Here is a 16,749-nt window from a genome sequence, read left to right as displayed (position 1 = left end):
CTTTCTGCTCTCCATTGGGTTGCTTGAGCCCTTTTGCAGAAGTTCAGGAGAAACCTGAAATACACTGTGGTACGCCTGTGTAATACGCTGTGTTAAGAGGGGCTTGGCTCATAGAGGAGGTTGAGCTACAGGGGTCACAGCATGAGTTTGCAAAGAAAATCTCAGTTTGCACTGTGTGTGTGTATAATCCGTATACACAGGTATGGTGGTGTCTGGTGACTACAGAAAGTGTACTCACTGACCTTAGGTAAGACTTCAGTTTTCCCTTCTTAGAAGACAGTATGGCAATAGCCTGCAGACTAGGGTGAAGCAAGAGAGACCTGCATTCTGTGCAGCTATAGCTCTCTATACAGAGAGATATCCAGCATCCCAGTGTGCTGGCATGTGCTTGCCATGCACTTCACAACCACCCTACTTACTAAATGCACCACGTTCCTGCAATGCAGCAGACACGTGAGGGGAGCACCAGCTGCGTATCTTATTTTATTTAGGTTTATGGGTGTATTTTTAACCTCAAGGAAAGGTTTCAGCTCCCTCTTTCAGCACTGTCCCTCTCTTCTCTGCACAGCACCTCTAAGGAGGCTGCATTCAGGCCAGTGGTAGTGTGCCCCCCAACCCGTGGCAGCATCTGAGAGGACTTCACAGGCATGGAGTACCAGAGGGAGAGCAGGAGCCAGTAGTGAAATGGGGATCCATGGTTCTCGGAGGGTTCACCTGTGGGACGAAGCAAGGAGCAGGAAACACACGAGGTGCTGGGCAGTAGCTGCTCGGCTGGTTAAGGAAGCAGCATCATGCAAGGAGCTCAGATCGGGCAGATGAATGAAGTGTAGAAGAAGTGTTATTGTGCCTCTGGACAAAATGCTCTGTGTTGCTGCGTTGCTTCAGCCAAGACTTGCAGAACTAAGCCAACCCCTGGCTTAGGGCTAGAAGATCACAGACACCAATATGGAGGATGACCAAATAGCGTTTTATTAAACAACAGCAGGTGCTTTATACCTTTCGGCCACACGGAAGTACCTGTTCTGACCCAATCAGAAGGGCAGGTTAACAATTTTTACCTTTTATGGTATTGTCCAGCCTAGCCCCACAATTCCCCTCTCCATGCTATGGGGCTTGTGAGAGTACCTAGGGAGGGGCTCTCTCTTTCCGTACATCGCGATATCTTCCGGCCGCCATACCTTAACTACCTACAGCTCTGTACGGTTTCTCTTCCATTTCAGTGAATTGCTCCGTTTTCAAGCAGCTGGGCAGCACCCCCAGGTGGGCGAGCTGGTGCAGGTGACACAGGATTCCTCCCTTAGTTCTCCTTTGCCCTCTCTCTCCTCGTGGCCCGTTCTGCCCAAGTCCTTCCCTCTCCACCACTTGGGTGTCCCCTCAGCTCCAGCTAGTTGGCTGCTGTCCCTGGGTGGGTATTTCCAACAGCAAAGGGCCCCAGGCTGGCATCAGTCCAGAGGATGGAGGCTGGATCCGCCTGTCACACGCAGCCCTACATGCAGCTGTTCACCTTTTTCCTTCTCCAAAGGCTCTTCCTGGTAGCAAGAAGATGAAAGGTGGGGACACCTTTGTTAATAAAAAACTCCAGAGAAAAGCAGAACCCAATAAGGAGAAACCAAGGCTATGTTTGTAGTCCACCTTTTCCCGAGAAGGTTTCCTCACAGATTTGCCTTTGCCTCAGCTATGGGCTCCAGCCTGGCAAAACATCTCTGTGCCATGGTCTTGAGAAGGAGGGTTGGCCACCACTGCGGACCTGTGCTCTGGTGTTCATGTGGAGGGTCTCTGAGACAGATAGCTACATACTACTGTTCTCCAGACAGCCCCTGCCACAGCCACACAGGAATTCTGAGTTGCAGAGATGACAGAGCCAAGCTCTTCCCAGCACAAGTAGGTGATCTTAGGGGTGACAGCCACAGCTGTGGATGGGGAGGCTCAGACTAGACAGCAGGGAAAATGTTTCCATCCAGAGGGCATGGCAGCACAGGAACCTCCACCTTGGTAGTGGGGGCAGCTGCCTTGCCTGGAGGTTCCAAACCTTGGCTAGTTGAAGCCATGGCCAGCCTGACACTGTGCCAGCCACAGTTCTGCTTTGAGTAGGCTGTTGGGTGAGGTGAGGCAGAGAGTTCCCTCCCAGCCAACACTTCTTCAACAAGTTAATAGGGCTGCATAGCGGTACAGCAACTACCTAGCTTAGCCAGGCTCCTATACGGTGTTCAGACCGTTGATAGATGATTGCATACCAACTCCTCTTCATACATGGTGCTTTTCAGGACACAGGCTCTCTGCAGGGCAGCACTGAGGTTAGACCTGCTTTGAGGAGGGCTCAGACAGCTTTCTGAAACGACCTGTCAGAGTCCATTTCCCACCTGAATTATTTTAAGGCATCCCTCTTAGTCAGCCTTTGGGATGCTATACTTACCCGTACCATGAGTAAAACCACCATCATTCAAAAGTTCATTTAAAACAAGAAGGGGCTGCACGTGACTATTATTAACTTCCTAGCCATAAAGAAAGGTTATTACCTTAAAGAGTTATTTGTATCAATCAAAAGTGTCCATTCAGGTTTACTTTTCAGCAAAATAAAGCTGCTGGGTTTGTTCATCTTCATGTATCTATGCATGTCTCTGTCCCTTCCAGCTTCAACCAGAAGAGCAGCATTCCCAGGAACTGTGAAATCCTACATGTGGTTTTTTATTCCAGTGACCTCAGAAAAGAGCCTAGGAAGTCCCTGCTCCTGATGACTTCCTCCTCATCACACGGTCTCAAACCTCGACGGGAACGCAACATGTAAGTTGCCCTTAGCAAGGCTCTCAGACTCGTCAGGGCAACAGGTTCAAGCAAAGGTCAGTCAAGGTCACATAAGGCTGCCCCTTGTCCCCTTTCCTCCACTCCCTTCAAGGAAGGGTGGGAGGGTTTCCCCAGCGAGTGCCCCAGAGTGGGTTTGCAGCCCCAGCACCGGCATCCCCTTCCTGTCAGTGGGTCCAGGGCGACCGCAGCGCCGTCAGCAGCGAGGAAGGGCACCCTGGGGAAGGAGCAGCCGCCCGAGCAGCGGATGCAGGCAGCAGCACTCCCAGGAGCTCTGCAGCTTCACATCCTCACCCCCTCCCTTGAGGAAGGGCTTTTCTGGTAACCGCTCACCTCGTGCAGCGCCTGGGTGCAAGCGAGAGCAGAGCAGAGCTGCTGTTTGTCAGTGTGGTAAGGAGCTGTAGACAACTTTCTGCACAGAAGTTAACATCCCAGCCTTTTCCTGAAATGCCCTGAGTCCATGTGCACCACACCAGCTGCCCCAAGGCCTGTGGGAATGCTGCCCCAGTGCTCCAGGACAGAGAGGCAGGGTAGCCATGGTGGTCACCAGCAGCCACCAGTCCCGCAGGGAATGCAGGCCGGGGAGGGAGGGTGGTGTGGTGCAGTGCTGAGAAACCCCCAGCTGGGTTTGCCAGCCAGGGTGGTTGCACAAGCTACCTCCTCTGGGGATGGGATGCAAATGGACCTCTCTGTGCTCCAGGATGGTGGGTCCAGTGGTGCTGAGCACAGAGCCAGGCCAGGCTATGTCCCAGCTGAATTGGCTTTGTGAGAGCCCCTGGCTTCGGGTAGGGGAGCGATGGAGCCTGTTGGAGGTGCTGGTCCTTGCAGCCCAGCTCTAGCTCCTGCCATCGGGCATGGTCCATAAGCTGCAGGCCAGAGCGAAAGGGAGGGGGTTGTGCCATTAGACAGAGATGGAGCCAGGCGGCTGGCTGTGGCTGTTGCTGTTGCTCTCAGAGGGGGTCTTGGCAGTGGAGGAGGAGGTCATCGAGCCGCTGTTCCTGAAGATGCGAAGCAGCCTCCGCTTGTAGCCCCGGAAGGCGAAGAAGTAGATGATGGGGTCGATGCAGCAGTTGAGGTTCATGAATGCCACAGTGACTTGCAGGGACATCTTGAAGGCTTGCTGTTCGCGGCAGGACGGCTGGTAGAGGATCTTCCTGACCATGAACTGGACTATATTGAGGTGGTAGGGACTGAAGCAGAGCAGGACAGCCAACAGCACCACTAGGATGATGGTGAAGGCCCGGCGGTGGTGCCCATTCTTCACCGTCAGCGGGTTCTCCTTGGCTGTCTGGCAGAGCTTGAGGTTGATCCTCACATAGCACACCAAGATGATGCCCACAGGCAGGAAGAAGCCAAACACACAGGCCCCCAGGAGCAGATAGGGCAGCTTGGGAATCTCCTCAAAGTTGAAGTACTCCATGCACGTCAGCTTGTCCCCCATCCTCCGTGTCATGGGCCGCAGGAGCAGCGGCGCTGTCTGCAGGAACACCAAGGACCAGATGAGGACACAGACACCCCTGGCACGGCTCATCTTGCGGATCCTGCCAGGGTGCTTGGTGCGCACCACGGCGATGTAGCGGTCCACGCTCACGCAGGTCATGAAGTAGATGCCCACATAGGTGTTCATGTAGAAAATGAAGGCTGTGGCCCGGCAGAACCAGTCCCCAAATGGCCAGTCAAACTCCAGGACATAGTAGGCAATCCTGCCGGGCAGGGCCAGCGTGAAGAGGGCATCGGAGAGGGCCAGGTTCACCAGGTAGAGGTCAGTGGAGTTGAGTTTCTTCTTCCTGCGCTGGAAGGTGATGCAGAGAGCCAGGATGTTCCCGCAGGCGCCGAACACCAGCAGGGCAGTGTAGAACAGGGAGAAAGTGACTTTGGCGGAGAAGTGGTGGTTGTGCACGTTGCAGCTGCTCTGGTTGCTGGAGGTGAGGTTGACAGGCATGAGCACAGCCTCTGCAACAGCCATTTCCATGGTGCCTCGTGAGCTCTCGCTCTCTCCCTTGGAATAAGGAGAGAGATGAAACTTGCAGCTTATTGATAATGGGAGTGGCACCCGTAGGGCTGGCCCTGATTGCAAAGCAAAAGGCCAGTCCCCTGCTCCCTGCCTCCCCCCTGGCAGCACACAGCTCGAGTCATTTGGAAAAATGCATCTCTTGTGATTTCGGTGCGAGCGCCCCAGCAAAGGCTGTGACTCATTGTCTTCTTGTCACCAGCTCCTCTTATTTTGGGGCTTTTTTTTGCAAATCGATTCCAGAAAGGGAGGAGGGGAGATTCCCTGTCACACAAACAAGGTCCCAAACTCGTCTCGTGGCAGCAATGTCATTTATTCATCGAAATGGGGAGTTTCGTTGAGGAAATGCCCAGAAAGTGGTGGGACTGGGGGTGCAGAGGTGACCAGCAGCACCTTTGCAGCCCCCGGGCTGGGACCAGAGCGGGAACACCCGCTGAAGGAACGAAGGAATTCAAAGGGAGGAAAAATCCCGGTTTTCCCCCAAAATCCCATCCCATCCAAAGCGGGGAGCACACACCCAGCACCGAACCCCCGCACCCCGAACGCCCTCCCGTCGCTCACTCTGCTGTGGGACGCAGCCCCGCGCCCCCAAAGGGCCGGGACAGCAGCGGCGACCCCCCGCACTCCCATCCCCCGCCTTCCCCTCCGCGCCCCCCGGCCCTGCCGCTCACCCCACGGGGCCGCCGCCGGGCTCCGCTCCGCGGGCGCGCAACAGCGGCGGGACGGGACGGGACGGGACGGGACGGGACGGGACGGGACGGTCCCCCGACGGCGGGGCTGAGATGCTCACACGCACACGCTCCAAAGAGAAATCAGGGCTCCAACCTGGGAGCGGCCGTACCTCCTCCTCTCCTCCTCCTCTTCTTCTATTCCTCCTCCTCCTTTTCCTCCCGGCCGGTGCTGGGGGGCGGCAGGCGCGTCGCCTCCCTCCCTGTCCGCACCCGGCTGTGGTGTGAGCGCCTCTCGGGATTCGTTCACATTATAAAAGCACCGTGAGGTCTGGGGTTTTTTTGTTGTTTTTTCTTTTTTCTCTCTCTTCGGGTTAGTAAAAATGTGTGCTCTTTCTGGGTTTGGGGTTTTTCTTTTCAGTGTGCGAGAGGCATTTTGCTGCAGTGGGGGTTATTCTCAGTAGTGGCTGTGCTGGTGAAGATAAATGACTGTACCTGCGCAGCAATCGCTCCTGACATCTGAGCTGACTTCAGGTTTTACTCCGAAATTTTCTACAAGGATGCAAAAGGCGACAGAATAATGAAAACAGCCTAACTCTGGCTCATGTGCCATCCAGAGGGTTCAGCCCTGGACACATACGCATAGGCACGGCAGCACCATCGGACCATGGCACCTAAAAAAGTCAGGATGAATGTCCCATGGAGCTTACTGTGCCAGTGCATGGCATGGCTCCCCAGGCTGTGGAAAAGCCCAGATTTGCCTTTTGTACACACACAGAGAGACCACCAGGCACAGCTCCTTGAGTGAAATGAGACAGTTTGCCCTGAGTGGAAAAATTGTGGAATCACAGAATGGTTTGGGTTGGAAAGGACCTTAAAAATCATCCGTTTCCAACCCCCTGCACTGGGCAGGGACACCTTCCACAAGACCAGGTTGCTCCAAGCCCCGTCCAACCTGGCCTTGAACACTGCCAGGGATGGGGCAGCCACAGCTTCTCTGGGCAGCCTGTGCCAGCGCCTCACCACCCCCATTATACATTTGCAGTATTAGGATGATCTGCTGTGTGGTGAATGTAGGGCAAAGCCCCTTGTCTCAGCTGGAGCTCTCGGGGCAGGCTCTGTCCCTGCAGGGTGCTGGGCAGTGGAGAGCTCTGATTGACCCCACAGCCCTACGCGCAGGTGCTGCTGGAGACTGGTAACCAGTATGTCTTCCCATGGGGGGGAGAGAGTATTCCCCCACCCAGGACTTCCCAAAATGTTTGCAGAAGCACAGCCTGCTCTGTGGCTGCCAGAATGGCCTTCCCCATGGTGGCTATTTAATGGAGACCACCAGGACTTTCAAATCCCAAAAGGATTTTATGCACTTTTTAGTGGTTTTAGGGGGATTTTTGATGGTGGTGGTGATGATCTTGCTTGTTTCATTTTTTTCCCCTCTCCCAAAAACTCATAATAAAGTAGAAAATTCCCATCATGGGGCATTCAGGGTGCTAATGAAAAATCCCAAGGCCAAGAAGCGTCAAGGTTAAGATTCCATTCAAGCTAAACTTACATTTCCCTCTGAGCTAGTAAAGCTCAATCAATTCTTTAACTGCATAATAGTCATTATGTTTTACAACATAGTGGCATTAAAGTCCATACTAATCTGTGTACTTATGTACTGTGAGTCGTTTGCATAGAAATTACACAGTGACTGATATTGCCATGAATTACTACAAGTTGAAGGCACCTAGCAAAAGCAATAGTGAAAATTTGCTAACAACCATCTGTTAATGGAGATACTTTTGTTGCTGGGGGGGTGTGGTGTTATATTTCATGAAGGGAGAAGTTTGCTAATGAGAGAATAATTGCTGAGTAAATTTTTTGTAATACTCCTTAGTAAGATGGGGATTTTCTACATGTACATCTGTCAAGAGTTAAGCTAATCAAACTTGTGTGGGGCTCAAAGGTTCTTGAGCTGTTTCATTGTGATGATGAAAATACCCGATGGATATAACATTAGAGAAGCATCATCACTACAGAAATCCCAAGCCTGCACCGGCGAGTGGGTCCAGGACTTTCCTTTCATCTACCTAATGCACTGCACGGAATACAGCTGCAGCTGAAATAAGTATCGGTCAGCCTGAAGTCAGGGGTCGCTGTGGCAGTGACGGTGGAAGAGCTGATGCTTTGCCCATGCTTTGGGATGCTTTGCTCCTGTCCACTCTCATTATGCTCTCTCACATGAGAGTTTTATTCCTACGGATTAACTCTGTCAAGGAAATAAATCCAGATGAAGCCAGGCAAAATGCCATCACCTTCCAGCCAGGAGCCTGCAGTGCCTCCGGCTGGTCGCCATCACCAGCGCTCAGCGATGGCAATGATGGATGGGGCATTTTGCGATGCAAATTCATACTCGGGACTTTCTCCATGCAGTCAAACACCCCCTGTACAACCCCTCCTGTCCCCGGGGCTCTGCGCTTCCCAGCAGGAAGGCATCACTGTGACAAAGCGGGGCCTGGATAGAGGGGAGGCCTGGGGGGCTCAGCCCCTGAACAGAGGGTGAGGTCCTTCATAGGGAGGCAGGTGCAGAGCGGGTCATGGGGAGCCAGAGGAGGGACATGTCCCAAGTGGCATCACCAGCCTTGAAAACAGGCAGAGAAGCCCGAAGGTCCAGGTGACAACCATGCCCGAGGACTTGGGAATAAGGAGGAGGGAAAACAATGCTGTCTGCCCAGTTTTATTTTTCTTTCTGCAATGCAGAAGAAAGGAAGTGGGTTCTTCTTTTGTGCAAAACATGCTCCTGCCCTGCGTGCAGCAGGTGCTGGGCTACAGGAGTGCAACCCAGCTCCACCCCTTTGCATTGGCAGCCCCACCAAGCCCAGCAATGCTGCACCGCACCACAGGCAAAGGCCCCTTTCAGATGGGGGAATGGGGCAGGGGGAACCCATTCCCTGCCTCTGTGGCACCAGGTTAGCTGGAAAGGGACCCCCTTTCCCTCCTCCTTGGCAGCACTGAGAAGCTCAATCCACCCCGGTTTGCAGCCATCTCGTTTAAGAGATGCTGCTCTTTACTGAATGCAGAGGTGGGATGAAACCCGGTGTGGGATTTGGGGTGTGAGGTTCAACCTCAAAGCTTGTTCCAGGTTTTTTTCTGCTGTGTCCATGTTTGCACAAAGCCACTTTTCCTTGGGCCTGGGAAGGATCAAGCAAGGGTCCTGCAGCGCGGGTACCCATCCCTGGGCAAGTGGGAGCTGCTGTTCTGGGGTGTCGCTGCTGTCAGGGACCCAGCCAGGGCACAGGGAACACCTTCCAGGGGAGTCCTGTGCAGACACTCAGCACGGTTGGTGTCTTCCCTGGCATGTGCATCATGGCCATTAACCACAACCCAAGCCCAGCCAGGTCCCTGCCGGGCAGCTGCCCCTCATTGCTTGCTGGAGGGTCAGTGCTGCCCTTCCCGAGCCAACTGTTAGGTATTTTGGGGTAGACATGCACCTCCGAATCACCAGGGCCCTCTCTCACATCATCCTCACAAAGGACATCACCCTTTGCCATCCCGTGAAGGCTCCCTACAGCCCCCTCTCCCTCCTGGAGGCCTTTGCATGGACGTTTCATCCCAGCCTGGCAGAAAAGCCAGCCCGCAGCTCCTCTGGGGTCAGGTCCTTCAGGCCATCAGCTGTGAGCCCAGCCATGGCAGTGGGAAAGCTCGCAAAGGGCTCCCAGAGCCACCTCGGGCAGGCGCTTGCCCTCACACGTGCTGGGAGAGCCGGCACCAGGCTTGTTCCAGAGCTTCGTCTTCGGGTGCAGAGCCACACGCGGGGTGCTGAGGCTGTTGTTTACAACCTGGTGGGGTTTCCCAGAGTTGAGAGATGATTTGGAGCTGGACTTTCTGAAGGCAAGGCAGCATAACAGATGAGGTAACAGCCCCTTCACGGAGAGACGGCAGGAAGTTTGCGCCTCCTCTTTCCATTGTATCATCATCTCTCCCTCTTTCCTTTCCCCGTTGATTACAGTTACCTTTTCTTTCTTCTAGTGCAAAACATTTTCAGGAAGCTTTGGGTTTAGACACAAAAATCTCCAATACAGGTGCTTTTGGTTTCGATGCAAAAGGCAGGGATTTTCCACAGCTCAGCCCCTGAATCTCAGGCCACCCCTAGTCATCTGGTGGTAGAGCAGAAATTTGGAGAATGTCTGATTTTAACATCCACCTGTCCACCCAATAGCAGCAGCTGTGTGGGGAGCAGAACATTCAACTCAAGTGATGGAAACTGTAGAGAAAGCATAATCTGTACTGAGATTCCTGCCAATTTGTGACAAAAATCTCATGACAAAAATTACTGCGGTTTTGGTGCGCTTTAAACCTAACCTGGCCCTAAATCTGAGTGGGAAACGCTGAATAACGAAGCAGTTGAAATCTGCTTCTGCATGACTTGACCTGATTTATTCCACCTGTGCAGCACCAGCTCCTGGAAATGATGTTGCAGCACCACAGCACGACACAGAGGAGTGTTATGGCTCACTCCAACGTCCTGGGTGGTGGAAAACAACGTGGCCACTCCAGGACTGTGCTTCCTTCCTTCCCCTCACCTTCATTCCCAAAATGTGGGCACGAAGCCTTGCATGTGGGCCACATAACCGCCACGATTTCCATGTGCCTATGGCTTCACTAAGCCTGGCTGTGGGGAGGGGGTAGGTGTGCCAACAGGGGCAACTCTTAATCATGTAGGTCTGGGCAACTTGGTAAGAGAAATACCAAAGAAATTCACATTATGAAATAACTTCCTCCAGCGAGCATGAAAGGCCCTTGTTCCCACGCTGCGCCGTGACTTAGAAGCTCCGTTTTGATTTTGCAGGAATCAGATGAAAGTTTTCTTCTGTTTTCTGTGGTTAAAAACAATGTTTAAACACTTGTTAAAAAAAACACAATCATAAGGCAAGGCTGTAGAACTGAGGTCCTGGTTTTATTTGTTTTTTTTCTTATGCCAGGGCCACATATGCTATACATGCACACACGCACATTTGTAACGTGCAGCTATGACCCAAACAAAAGCAACTGATGTAAAAGATGGTCACAAAACACAGAAATGAGTGTTCATGATAGAGAAAGTGCCAAAAATTTCATCTTAGTTCAGTCTGGATCTCCATGATCCTATACAACAACTTCTTTTGTCAAGACATCTTCTAACTTTGTGACTTCTTAATCTTTTTTTTCCTCCATTTCCATTTATTCTTTGCATTCAGTGTTGAGGCTGTGTTATGACCAGGTTTTGACCGTGTTTGACATGTACCATGTCAAATCCTATGACAAGTGGAAAAATTAGCATCCTCACGAGCGTTTCCACGGAGCTCTCAGCACAGTGCACCAATGCCTCGCAGACACACAGAATGGCTGAGGTTGGAAGGGACCTCTGGACGTCATCTGGTCTAAATCCCTGCTCGAGCAGGGACACCCAGAGCTGATTGTCTGGGGCCATGTCCGGAGAGCTTGTGAATATCTCTGAGGGTGGAAACTCTTACCACCTCTCTGGGCAGCCTGCACCAGTTCTCAGACACGCTCACAGGGAAAAAGCGTTTCCTGATGCTCAGAGGGAATCTCCTGTGTTTCAGCTTATACCCATTTTCCTCTGGTCCTGTTACTGGGCACCACTGAGCAGAGCCTGGCTTTGTCCTCTCTGCACCCTCCCTTCAGGTATTTATGTACACTGAGGAGATCTCCCTGAGCCTTCTCTTCTCCAGGCTGAAAAGGCCCTGCTTTCTCAGCCTCTCATAGAATCAACTAGGTTGGAAAAGACCTGAAAGATCATCGAGATCATGAGTCTCTCCTCATAGGAAAGATGCTCTAGTCCCTTCATCATCTTCATAGCCCTTTTTCTAACCTGTCAAGGTCCCTCTGGGTGGCAGCATGACTGTCTGGCCTATCAGCCACTTCTCCTAGCTTGGTGTCATCAGCAAACTTCCTGAGGGTGCACTCTGCCCCATTATCCAGATGATTAATGAAGATGTAGAACAGGATTGGACCCCGTATTGACCCCTGGGGTACACTGCTAGTTACTGGTCTCCAACTAGGCTTTGTGCTGCTGGTCACTACCCTCTGGGAACAACCATTCATCCAGTTGTCAACCCACCTCAGTGCCTTGGCATCCTCTGCTGATTTATCTACCCACCATTTGTGTGCAAGCAAGTGGGGTGCTCTCTGCTTTATTGTGTGACAGGAAACCTCAGAGAAGCCATGGTGAACAGTGAATAGCTGGAGACCTTGGCACCTGATTTTCTTTTCCAGAGAAGTTCATTGTTGCTTGCACAAAGCGTGGCTGTAACTGGCTGTAGCACCAGCCCCAAGCTGTGCATTTCCACCTTCCTGGCCCCAGATCCCACAGAGTCCTGTGGCTTTTGGAAGAAGGTGGGCTCAGCTCGCTGTGGAATAACACTCTTCCTGACTGAAAACCTCCCTTAATAAAAACCTCCTCTACCAGTAGCGGCCAGAGCGAGCTCTAGCTTTTGTGGCAATCGCTGCCTAGACATGGTGTGGGCAGAGCAAAGAGAGGAATCCGTTCACACCACAACAGTGATTCACCTGCAGAGTGTTGCCCACGCGGCACCGAGAGCGGCAAAGTCTCGAGGAGCAAGCAGGGGGCGATCACCCAGACAAAGGCTGTGGCACAGCCCTGCATGTGGTGTGTTCGTGCACGAGACCTGGGCTGACTTGGTACAGGCAGTCCTGATGCTGGTATCTCTTAATCTTAAAGACTAGGAATACAACTCTCATGTGGCTTTTTGATGTTGCTTCTGTTACTCCCCTCTTCTTTTTATGCTGCTTAGGAGAGCAGGCAGGAAAAGGAAGATGTGGCACCTCAGAGAGCTGCGATGCTTGCTGGTGCCAGCCACTGGCACGTCCTCAGACCTCTGTGCCCTGCTATGACACTATTTCTCTGGGGGGACGAGGGGCACCACGGGCTGGTTGCTTCACAGCTGCTGCCTACAGCAAAGGAAAGCAGAGCTGTGAATGCATGTCGGTTCCTGCCAGGGGACATGTTCGACTGGCTGCAAGATGCCAGCATCTCGCTCCTTCTGTGGGTCCAGCCAGTGCTGGGTCATCCCAGGGACCCCGCCTGCTCCAAGCATTGTGCAGCAGCATATGAATGAGACCTTCTGGGAACTGGGGACAATCACTAACATTTCCATTTGCTGTTTTCAGGGATACCTGCAGCTTGGCCAGAGGATGCAAGAATTTCATGCAGTGAGTAAAATGCTGATGGCCACATCCCTATAAGTACATCCCTCTGTAATGGTTGGCTCCTTTGGGAGGCTAGCACCTCTCTGCAAAACCTCAGCATTATTTTTGCACATGTGAAAGGGAATGTCTCTCTCGAATTTTACTTTCAGAAATTATTAAGCCATTTTTAAGTGGTATTTCCCAGCAGCGCTCACATTGAGTCAGTCTTTTGGCAAGGACAGCCCCAAACTGGAGATAGGACAACATAAGGGAATAGACATAAGGGAATTTGCCATTCAAAAACAGAACTGAGAGCCCAAGGTGCAAATGCATGTGTATGTCTGTGTCTACACATACCTCTATGTAACAGACTACCAGAGGATTTCACCAGGAGCTAGGAAACTGGAAATAGAGACCAGGCACTTCTGGGAATGAATGATACGTAGAGAGCAATGACTCAGACTGAATCCTCTGTTCTGCTGTGCGGTTTCCCCATGAAGGACCATGTTCGTGTGTATAAGATTTTGTTTGAGGCTGCAAGAAAAATTGTCTGTAAGACAATAATACTCACAAAAAGGCTGGAAGTCATTCGGAGCAGAGAAGGGAGACATTTTTGCACTGTTCAGTCCCATGGTGTGATTCTGGTGAGGGTCTTGGCATCCTTCCCCAACAAAGTGGTACCAAAACCCTGTGCAGGGCCCATGTAGGGCCAAGCCCTACATTTATCTGCAGCTCCCTTTCCTGGCAAAGCTTTTCCCATGAAGCCTGCTTGCGCAGAGGGTGGGCTTCACTGAATCCTCCACAACTTCTGCTCCTTCTCTCTTTGCTGTGTTGCAGCTCTGTGTGTCTACATAAGAAAATGTGCTTCTTAAGCCAGATTGACTTAAACCCCAAACATTTCAACAGACTGAATTTTGGTGGTGCTTTAAATGTCTGTATTGTATTGAAGGATTTATTTTGCAGTCATCAAGCTTTACTTTTTAGGGCTTACTTGTAAGACCAGCGAGATACATCGTGAAACATAGAATCCTAGAATGGTTTGGGTTGGAAGGGACTTTAAAGATCATGTAGTTCCAGCTTGCTGCCATGGGCAGGGACACCTTCCACTAGACCAGGTTGCTCAAAGCCCTGTCCAACCTGGCCTTGAACACTGCCAGGGATGGGGCAGCCACAGCTTCTCTGGGCAACCTGTGCCAGTGCCTCACCACCCTCAGAGTGCAGAATTTCTTCCTAATATCTAATCTAAATCTCCCCTCTGTCAGTTTAAACCTTATCACCTTAAATGTCTGTATTTTTCAGTGTTTGTTGGCTAAATGTTGTTTTAATGAGTTTATTTCATGCCTTTGCTTCTCCACTCTTGTCTCCTGAGTCCAAGTTGCAGTTGGTCTCCTCCCTTACACACCCGGGAATATAGTTACCACACTATTTCTTCGTAGAGGAGATTTTGCTTCCTGGGCTTTCACTCACTTTTAATGTTTTCATGGAAACGACAACACTCTAGCTGCTAATGCTTATTGGAAACACTTGAATCTCTGGGCTCTAACATAGCTACGTTTGATGCTTAATGCTTCAAATGATTTGTGGTCATGAAGAGTTTGGTCTGACAGTGTAATTGTGAGTAGAGAGGCTTCTGAGCACACCATAAAAACTAGATACAAAAATGGTACAAGCTTTTGCATCTTTGGGGGAGTTTTCTATGTACATGGTAGATACAGAAAATTGACTGCAAAATGAAGCTTTTTTTGGAAAAAGCAGAGTCAGATGTTAGTGTAGGGGAAGATGCTTCCAAGAAACAAAACCCCTCCATACCCATAAAAATACAGCCTGCTCAGCACCACATTCAGCCAAAAAAGCCATGAGCCACAGCTTAAACAAGCCAACACTCACCAGAGAGTGAATTAAAATCAGCTTTTAACACCCCAGGCGAGAGTGCTGGCCACGGCTTGCTCCAAGCCCCTTCTTTGGAGCATTGGACAGTGGGAAGCACCAGCACTTCCAATGCAGATGCAGGGACAATTCCCCTCCGTCCGAAGCCAAACCTACCCACTGCTCACCACGCTAGCATCGGCACAGATTTTACCTCTGCCACGGGACGTGGAGGGATGATTTGCAGCTCACAGACAGGGATCAGAGGAATGAGGTGTTCTAGATGACTTTCTTTACAATTGCAGTGGTAGTGCTTAGCATCACAGAGCCAGAAACCTTAAAGCAGGACCTTGCCTGTGAGCCATGCTGGAAACTTTCAGAGGCTGTTAAAATCATGTATTTGTTATTCAGCAAGTATTTTGCTTGTGACAAAATACCATGCAGCTTAGTGTGTTGTGGGGGTGAGTTTCTGGTTATTTTTGTTGGTTGGGCTCTTCGCCAGTTTTGTCTGCAGCAACCCATGCAGTTCGGAGCTGTTAAAATGTGTAATCTCAAAACGTGCAGTCTGATGGAAATGTTTTGTCCTTCACAGCCCCCAATCAAAGTCTGACCTCGAAGTTGGCTAAAATCCTGATTACTTTGAAATCATTTTCAAAGGCAGGACCAGGTCTCCATCCTTACACAGATGTTACAGAACCACGCTGCTGGTTCTTTAGTGCCATCAGATAGAGCACACGTGGCTATTGCATCACCTACCACAGACTCGAGCAAGCAGGAACTTCACTCTCTTGCTAAATGTGTCTTTAATCACCATCTCCCTATATCCGTGTGAATGACCCTGCTTAGGAGAGGATCTGACCTCTCTGGTTGCAAAGGAGCGGTGTCAAGATGAGTCAAAGCTTGGCTGATAGAAAATGGCAATAAGGAAGAATATTTCTAAACGGGCAAGAAACAAAGGGTGTTTCTTCCCAAGGGCTGAGGGAAATTCGAGAGACGCCAGTTAATTTCCCGTCTCTTCAGAGCTGTAGTCATCTGATTACTTCAGTTGGCCTTGACCATCAACTACTAAACACATCATTTCACAAGATGTTTGCCGAGGTCTTATTTTTCTTTTTTTTTTTGGTCTTTTTTAAAATTGCATTCAAGTAGTGGGGGACAATAGAGTCATTGTCCTAATCTGATTTATACGCCAGCTCCTGAGAAGAGTAGAATTAGTCTTTACTAGAAATGAAGACAGTATAGTTTCAATAGCTAGACTTCGATACTCCTCAGAAGGTGTAGATAAGGATACGCACCCTCTCCCCACCCACACTTGGTTCACAAATTAATAGCCTGGCTGTCGCTGGCAGACTGAATGCCTTTTGCTATGAAAAAGCAGTTTCTGCCTTCAGCTCTTTCTGTTAACAGAGAACAAAAGGTCTGCTCACAACCACTGCCAAAGGGATGCCCAGGGCAGCCGGTCCCACTACACTCCCAAAGGCACTCAGGGCTCACAGCAGGAGCCTCCCACTGCTTCCCAACACCCAGCTCCTGCCACCTCACCACATGTCACTGGTCAGAGCTGTGTTTCACTTCCAGGCTCTGTACGCATGGGTGGCCCGGCAAACCTTCAGCAGCCAGACCTGAAGCTGGACCCACCAACACAGGTGGGTGTTCACCTGCTGGCTTCATGCTGCTGAGTCAGGCTCCTGCACCCCAAATAATTTTTAATTTCAGTGCTTACATGGTTTTTATTTCATAGAATCATAGAATCGCAGAATGGCTTGGGCTGGAAAGGACCTTAAGATCATCTAGTTCCAACCCCCCTGCCATGGGCAGGGACACCTCACACTAGACTATGTTACCCAAGGCTCTGACCAACCTGGCCTTGAACACTGCCAGGGACGGAGCATTCACAACTTCCTTGGGCAACCCATTCCAGTGCTTCACCACCCTCACTGTAAAGAACTTCTTCCTTATATCTAATCTAAACTTCCCCTGTTTAAGTTTGAACCCATTACCCCTTGTCCTATCGCTACAGTCCCTAATGAAGAGTCCCTCCCCAGCATCCTTATAGGCCCCCTTCAGATACTGGAAGGCTGCTATGAGGTCTCCACGCAGCCTTCTCTTCTCCAGGCTGAACAGCCCCAACTTTCTCAGCCTGTCTTCATACGGGAGGTGCTCCAGCCCCCTGATCATCCTCAACAGCTGTCAACAGGTCCTGGCGCAGATTCGCAG

The 16,749-nt window shown here is 51.0% G+C and overlaps 1 protein-coding gene across 1 annotated transcript; it reads right to left on the bottom strand.

Annotated features, from left to right (window-relative positions):
* Nucleotides 1-3,200: 3,200 nt before the first annotated feature.
* LOC115604088 (G-protein coupled receptor 183-like) lies at nucleotides 3,201-5,545 on the bottom strand. The gene is made up of 2 exons (XM_030476803.1): nucleotides 5,482-5,545; nucleotides 3,201-4,798 (listed from the first exon to the last, which is right to left on the bottom strand). The coding sequence occupies exon 2, from the start codon at nucleotides 4,769-4,771 to the stop codon at nucleotides 3,701-3,703; it is 1,071 nt and encodes a 356-aa protein (XP_030332663.1). The 5' UTR covers nucleotides 4,772-4,798; nucleotides 5,482-5,545; the 3' UTR covers nucleotides 3,201-3,700.
* Nucleotides 5,546-16,749: the final 11,204 nt, after the last annotated feature.

The sequence above is a fragment of the Strigops habroptila genome, chromosome 2 (assembly GCF_004027225.2).
Source record: "Strigops habroptila isolate Jane chromosome 2, bStrHab1.2.pri, whole genome shotgun sequence".
In the NCBI taxonomy this organism is placed as follows: Eukaryota; Metazoa; Chordata; class Aves; order Psittaciformes; family Psittacidae; genus Strigops; species Strigops habroptila.
Note: the sequence above shows the minus strand (reverse complement) of the source record. Positions and strands in the feature narration are given on the sequence as shown.